Here is a 7,719-nt window from a genome sequence, read left to right on the forward strand (position 1 = left end):
AGTGACAGTGCACAAAGTTGGGCAACTAGAGTTTTGTGACTAGAGGCAGTGCAAAATAAATCCAGAACGGTTTTCAACTGCATGCACTCGGGTGTCCATCAGGTGTGTGATCTCTGTCTTGATCCCTCTGGTGGCAGAGTTTTGTTTGTGCTCTGACTCGTGGAAAGGCCTCTGCCTGGTGCTCTGGTGAATGGCTGCTGTGTGCGAGCACACAGCCCTGCACTTCAGGAGACCTGTGGCATAACTCGGCCCCCAGGCAGTGCTGTGTGTTGTTTGTATGGCCCCTACCTCAAGTAAGGCTTTGAGTAAGAGAACTACCCCATGGGTGATGCCCTTAGTCACTTGGAGTTCCCTCCCCTCCCCCACCTGAACCACAGTCTCCCTGGAGGAATCTGTGGCCTTTACATCAAACCGCTTATCTGCAGCTTTGCTGGCTGCTTAGAGTTATGGCTAACCCACCTCCCCCCCTTGCTTGGCTCCAGGCCTTTCTTGTTCAAGGTTTCCAGTGATGTTGGTTGTGGGGGCATCACATTCTTTCTCTGGTTATCAGCTGCAGGTCCGTCCTCCTACCTCCCTGAGAGTGATGGGGCTGTTTTCCTCCTGAGAGCCAGTGTAGCAGAGGAGCTCAGAGATGGAACTGCAACTCATAATTTCCCAAGTTCAGATCTTGCCTCTGCTGTGAGTCCTCACTGAGGCAGCTGTAGGGAAGCCACTCTCTCTCCGCCTGAATCCCTACCTGCAATACAGGGAGAAGAGTAGTGATCCGCCCTGCAGGTTTGTTTCTCTAGGCAACGACTTCACCCACAGGCTTGCTTTGCTGACATATGCTGCACATTTGCACATGTTATCAAGCTTGCATTTCTAAGGCTCTTGTGGCTGTTGGTTGCAGAGCACGCCCTTCACCAGCTGGGACCATGGGAGGGGTTTACAATGGACCTCAGAGTCTGCTCTATTCCCTGTACCAAACCGATTGAGAAAATTAATAGCAGGACTAAAAAGATGATATAGAAGTAAATTTGCTGGACAAAAGGAATAGCACCCAATTTCCAAGCTATGGATAACTTTGAGCAATCTGGGGGGAAGCATCCGTAGAAAAAAGCTAATGAGGAAGACAAAACAGCTCATGACAATATCAGGTTGCCCTGGCACACCCAGAAGGACAGCTGAAGGGTCTGCCCAAATAGCCAAACCAAGAGCCTGGAGTTCCAAAGGAGTTCCACAGAAGGAAGGCGAACATCAAATGAGGGATGTGACTCTTGCCTTTTGGGCCCAAGGTCTCTTCTTGAAGGTTTTGTGGACTCTCTGAGAAAGGGGGGAGCTAAGTGAGGGCTTGCAAGTTAAGGCTTCAGTAATGAGCAAGGAGTGGCTCTGGGTTTGCTGACCCCTGTCTGATCTAAGGGGCTTCAGGAATGAACTGGCGAATAGATTGTGCCTGGGGAGGGAACTGCCACTTCGGAAGAGTCCAGGGCCCAGCTTGTTTGGTTGGCAACCTTCAGTCTTGAAAGACTATGGTATAAGCCTACAGCACCCGGTATTCCCAGGCGGTCTCCCATCCAAGTACTAACCAGGCCTGACCCTGCTTAGCTTCCGAGATCAGACAAGATCCAGCATGTGCAGGGTAACAGTTGCTGCCAGCTTGTTTATCGCAAGAGAATAATGGAGCCAGTCAGCATTCACTACCTGATTGTGAGGGAGGCAACTTGTGGTTCCTGCTGGGAAGGTCACTTGGGACACAAGGCAGGGTGACTCCAGGGATGCCTGTGCCTTCATAGCACACTCCAGCCAGGACAGGCTCAAACTTTGTGGCTAATATGGGGAGCAGCAGGCTAGATCTGGGAGACGAGAGCGGGGGGCTGGTCCTGGACTGTCCCCCTCCAGAAGGGCAGCTGCATTTCATTTTTTGCCACAGAAACAACGAAGAGTCTGGTAGCACCGTGAAGGCTAGCAAGTTATTTTCAGTAGCAGCTTTTTTGGACTCTTATCAACATCCGATGCAGGAAACAAGATCCCCACTACGCAGGTATGTGCCTGCACCCACATGGAGATCGAGAAAGGAGGGAAAGGCCAGGTCAGATGTCCCTGTCCAGCCACCGCTCTGCCGCTTAGTCTCTGGCCCTAGCAGACCTCTCAGGCAGTGGCCCCTGAAGCAGCCAGATATTGATGCCTCTCATGGGCTGCAGCTGCCTCACAAGCCGCCCCAGTTTCTCCTGCAGCTCCTCACTCTGGTCGGCTGGCATGCGCATCTGAGAGCACTTCCTGAAGCAGCCCTGGCGATCCAAGGCAACAGGGCTCTTGCAGTGGAGCGAGGGCTTCACAGCCTCTGAGATTTGTCCTGTCCGCCACAGGTGTGAGCCTGGCACGTCTAATGCAGAAACGACTGTATGCTTCTAGTTTCTAAGCCTGTTTGCTAACATCACGCATCCTTGCACGTCTCAGTAGTCAGGCCAGTTCCTAATAAAGCCACGTGAATGTGCATGCCCTGCTTAGAATGGCTTCCTGCTTGTCTGAGGCAGCATCAGGGATGCAAACCAGAGGCTCTGAAACACTGGTGTGCAAATGGTCAGAGGGTGGTTCTTGCAGTTCTTGGGTGACGTGTGCGCTTGGTTGAGGGGAGCTGGGGCAATGGCCTTCAGAGGACAATGCATGCACTGGCCGCATTGTCAGTGACCCCCCCTGCCCACAACCACTGAAGCTGCTTGCCCTTGTCTGGGCTGCCAAACAGGCCTTTCCCTTTTCTTTCAAACTTCTCCCGCCAGACAGTGGCAGCCTCCTTGGTGCTGCAGTGCTGAGTGTTGCTCCTGCCGGAGTCTGTTTTGAAAGCGTTTGTTACTGCATCGTGTCCCCATGCACTGCTGCGGTTTTGCCAGTGCTTGGGGTCCTGCGGGCGTCCTCAGAGGAGGGGGCTGCTGGCATGTATCCTTTCCCTTCTCCAGAGTGTGCCAGGAGGTGACCCTCTGAGCTGGCGGGGAATGTCCCGGCACATTCTCGAGGGAAAACGGGCCTTCCAGGCACTGCCAACAGATGTGGTGGAAAAGGTTTTAGAAGAGGACGCAGGTCCTGCTGCAGGTACTTGTCCATCTGCAGGTTCCAGGCTGCCGGTGGCGAGTGGCTCAAGACAAGTCAGGCTGTGGCTACCAAGCTTTGCCTTGTTCCAGGAAGGGTGCTGTGCTTGTGGCTTCTGTCCTTCCTGCTTCTAACTGACAGGTGGCGCCAGAGCACTAGGGAAAAGAGGCAGCAGCTTCGGCGAGGCGACATGGGCCTGGGTTGTGTTCTGTGGTTTGTGCGCAGCTCTGTTTGGCTGGAGTTCCCTGCATGTCGTGGCTCTGGAGCTCCTTTGGACTCCCGCAGACAAGAGGGTACGCCAGTGGCCCCCTTTCTCTCATCGTGTCCTGGGATCCTGTCATTGTCAGAATCTGTTGCAGGCACCTGCTGGCTTTCTGCAGGGGCACTTTGACCACAAGTGTACACGGCCTCTCAAGGTGCCAGCAGATGTAAAATTAAGATGCCATTTGTGCATCTCTGCTTATAGCAGGGAACCAGATTCCCACTGCGCACATCTCTGAGCCAGCACTCCCGAGGGCATCCCCTGCTTCTGCGCACTGCCAGGGAACATGGTCGGCAGCCCTAGCCAAGACTGGGCTTGCTTCATGGAGCAGTTTGCCTGGGCTGGAGATAGCCTTGTTCCCCTCTCAGCCTCTTCCCACTGAAACACCTGCTCAGGAAACCCAGGCCATTAGCGGCATAATTGAGCTTCAGACTTCTGCTACCCAGGTAGCACTTGTGGCAGTCTTCAGGTTGGGGCCCTGCTGCAGTGATATTTGCCATCATTTGGGGGCGGGGGTGGTGGAGTAGTTCACTTCCAGTAAAAGGCAACTGTGTTAGCCATCCTAGCAACCCAGCTGCAAACAGGAGATGGCTGTGAGGACTCCAGCTTTGCCGACTTCCCAGTGATGAAGCTGAATGTAGGTTCTATCATCACGGGTGGGGAGGGTTGTAGGAAGGTCTGAAAAAATCCCTTTCAGACCCTGCAGTCTCGCCCCATCATGTTGTGAGGGTTGCAGAAGAATGAGAACCGTTCCTGGTGCCTGCAGGGCGACAGGGTGTTTGGGTGAGTGGCCCCCAGGTTGTTCTCAGCTCTGAACGTTGGAACCGGCCAAAACGGGGCCCAGATGGTTACCACCTGGGCCCCTTCTTGCATCCCCTGTTCTGCTGAGATCTGGCTGAGTCCTCCCCTTCCTGCTGCTCCTAGTCTTGTGGAGACAGTTGTGCCTCCATCTCCTCTCCACCTGGAGCTGTATGGTTCTTCCTTTAGAAGTGCCTTTCCAAAAGATGCACTTGAAAAGTGTGTCTCTATGTACGTACATACACAGAATGAGAGGCCAGGTCCTTGTTCCACGTAGCTGGCAGTCAGAGCATCTACGCAAGGCTGCAACAGAAGGAAAGGAGCAAAAGGGAGGCTGGGAAGCACTTGCAGTTATACTGGGTTGCAAGTTACGGCACAGACTGTGAGGACCAAGGATTGTGCCACAGGTTTAAGTACCCAAGAATATGTAATTTACACATCCAAAACTACTGCAGCATTTATCAGTTAAAGATGCAAATGTCCTTGTTGAGACTCACGGGTTTGCAAGTGTTCTGTGCAATGCCTGACACCAAATAATGACCGACTACTAACAGGTGGGACCTGAGGCTGAGAGAGGCAGTTCTCTGCCTCCATCTTCCCTGCAACTCGCACCCTCTGTTGTGTGGCCTCCCGAGTAACACCTCCTTCTGCCAACTTGCAGGTCCTGTCAACGAGCTGCATGCACTGATGCAGAGAGTCAGCTCCGAGAGACACTCCCAGGGACATGAATTCAGGCACCCGGCAGACCTGACAATGAGGTATGGTGTTGCCATCTTGAGCGGGCCGAGTCCTGGGGGTGCACTTCCTGCCTTAGCCATGGCATTGTTCAGGATGCTTTTCACCTTCTTGAGTGTGCCTGAAATGAGAGGAAGAGGCCCTTTAATAAATTTGGGGAAGATTTGGGGCAGTCCAGGCCCTATAGCACTCACAGGACCTATAGCACTGCAACAAATGTGACCCGTCTCTTCCCCCCAGTGGAGCACCCATTTCACTCACTGCTCTTCCCCTAACATGGGGCTTGAAAATGAAGTGGTGGAATAGAGGAGAGTGGCAGCGTCGGTCGGTGGAGGTGGGTATCCTCCGCCCACCCATGACCTAAAGAGACCATAAGAACATAAGAACAGCCCCACTGGATCAGGCCCTAGGCCCTTCTAGTCCAGCTTCCTGTATCTCACAGCGGCCCACCAAATGCCCCAGGGAGCACACCAGATCACAAGAGACCTGCAAGGCTTCCTGGGAATTGTAGTTAAGAACATAAGAACAGCCCCACTGGATCAGGCCACAGGCCCATCTAGTCCAGCTTCCTGTATCTCACAATGGCCCCACCAAATGCCCCAGGGAGCACACCAGATAACAAGAGACCTGCAAGGCTTCCTGGGAATTGTAGTTAAGAACATAAGAACAGCCCCACTGGATCAGGCCACAGGCCCATCTAGTCCAGCTTCCTGTATCTCACAGTGGCCCACCAAATGCCCCAGGGAGCACACCAGATAGCACACCACCTCAATTGACCTCCTAGAGGGACTGGCCCTGGGACCCCTAAGCCTTCACCTTCCCCCACAGTTTTGGAAGGGATGTGGGTTTATTGCCTGGAAGCTACAAACAGGTCCTGGGGTTCCTGGAGCTTTTCCTCCCTGTAGCTCTGCTGGGCACGGCTACGTGGGTCTTCCTTGCCAGGAAGTGTTTCAACAGAGGGCTGCCCTCCTGCCTGTGCCACCTGCACTCTTTGCTGGGTTCCTGCTTGTGGGCCTTGAGTCTCTCCAGAATGCTTTCTTGCTTTCCCTAACAAGGCAGCACCCTTCCTTGACGTGCCCAAGGACCAGGGATGGGGGAAGCCAGCCATCCAGATCAGGAGATGCTGCCCAGAAGTCCTGGCCTTGGCTTAGGAGAGCTGGACTGTCATGCAGGAAGAACCCTACTGGGAGCTCCGGGAGCCTCCGCAGAGAAAACCTCCCCAGCATAGAAAAGCAAAAACACACAGGCAGAAATTTAGCAGTGGGTTCTAGACCTTGATCAGAGTCCAAGATAGATTTATTGCTGCTCACATCAAAATCCCAGGATCTGCAGACTGACTACAGAATAAACTTCCATGAGACATGGGGCTGATGGCCACTCATTCAGGTGGGCTTTCAAACAGGATAAGGCAAACTTGTGAAGGAGAAGAGCTCTATCGAGGCTGATCTGTCACAGTCGCTAAGTGGATCCTCCAGGCCTAATGGCGGCATACCTCGTAAGTATAGGGTGCTGGGATTGGGAAAGCAAGAGTGTGCCATTGCCTTTATACCCAGCTTTGAGAGCTGACCATGACACCGGACTGACCACAGTTAGATGCAGAGCATTAGACCAGATGCTCCTCAGTCGACATCTGCAAGACAGAGGAGGAGGAGGAGGAAGTTAGTGTGGCATAGTGTCTAGCAGTGCAGTCCTTTGCAGGTCTACCCAGGAGTAAGCCCTGTTGGGTTTAACACCCCTTATTCCAAGGTGTGTGTGCAGCCTGAAAGTTTGAGCTACGAATGAGAATGTCTCTGGTTCAGATCTCGCCTCAGCCACAGACTCACTGAGTGGCTTCAGCTTGCGCTTTCCCCATCTGTAATACGGGGACAAAAACACTCAGTTGTCTTACAGGATTCTTGTATTGCATCAAGATTATACATGTGACATGCTTTCCATGCTCAGCAAATGCTGTGTCATCTTCTGAAGAGCAGGTGGGTTTGGGAAATGGACCTGTTTCTGTGGGCCTTTGCACCTGTTTCTGTCGCTGCACTTGACATTAAGCCTTGTTGTCTTTCCCTCCCTCCTCCCCTGCCCTGATGTAGGAACTATGCTGAACGTGCGAACAGACCGACCCAGCGGTGCACCCTTAGCCAGTGGGTGGTCAGGAACCAGCGCGACCGCCCTCCATTTGCAGACATCCCCGACCGCTTCGAGCGCAGCCCCATCCCCAGCCTCTAGAAGGAGGCAGGGCTGTGGCTGCTGCTGTCTCTATCTGCACTTTAGAAGATGTTTCACTGCTGACCATTCGGCCTATGGAGAATTTTTTTTTAAATAAGTTAATGCCAGTTTAACACTTTTTCACTTTATCTTTGATCTCTGTGATGCTTATCTATTTTTGGAGCATTGAAGTCAACATCGCACCATCCCATGTTTTATAAATGTTTGTGTCTTTTAAATATCTCATAATGTATGATCCTTTCATTACTTTTCCCGCCCTGGTTGGCCACCTGTCCAGACCAGTTGCATTTCTGCCTTGTCTTAGAAGTCTGGAGATGAGGTCAGGCATGTGCGCTCATCTTTTGATAGCTGCAACATTAAGTGATAACATGCATTTTTGGAACAGCCACCCCTGGTCCAGTACTGCAAGCAAAGGTTTAATGTCCCCTCTGACATAGTGCTTTGCAAAGGAGGCTATTTGCATATTCAGCTGGAGGTCCTTGAGGGCAAAGAGTGATGGAGGGAGCCTGCGTGACTTCGTATTTTCAACATGAGGTGGTCAGATTTTGGACTGTTCTGCTTCGGGCTGGGGGTTTTATCTCAAGAGTGTTCCCTTCCCTGGGGGCTCCCCTCATGAGTTGTGTCTGCGAGTTTCAGAGAAGACT

At 52.6% G+C, this 7,719-nt stretch overlaps 1 protein-coding gene and 1 pseudogene across 4 annotated transcripts in view; one reads left to right on the forward strand and one right to left on the reverse strand.

The window, feature by feature from the left end:
- Nucleotides 1-7,303, forward strand: part of S100PBP (S100P binding protein) — a 15,809-nt gene extending 8,506 nt beyond the window's left edge. For 3 of the 4 annotated variants that reach the window (XM_066638513.1, XM_066638512.1, XM_066638514.1), the window contains exons 4-5: nucleotides 4,785-4,881; nucleotides 6,940-7,303. In XM_066638513.1, the coding sequence (XP_066494610.1) occupies nucleotides 4,785-4,881; nucleotides 6,940-7,075 (233 nt within the window). In that variant the 3' untranslated portion in view covers nucleotides 7,076-7,303. Of the gene's footprint in view, nucleotides 1-550; nucleotides 1,005-4,784; nucleotides 4,882-6,939 lie in introns of those variants that run through there. The other variant, XM_066638515.1, reaches the window with a different exon arrangement.
- LOC136661900 (5S ribosomal RNA) lies at nucleotides 1,517-1,636 on the reverse strand (annotated as a pseudogene).
- Nucleotides 7,304-7,719: the final 416 nt, after the last annotated feature.

Source organism: Tiliqua scincoides, chromosome 10 (genome assembly GCF_035046505.1).
Source record: "Tiliqua scincoides isolate rTilSci1 chromosome 10, rTilSci1.hap2, whole genome shotgun sequence".
NCBI lineage: Eukaryota > Metazoa > Chordata > Lepidosauria > Squamata > Scincidae > Tiliqua > Tiliqua scincoides.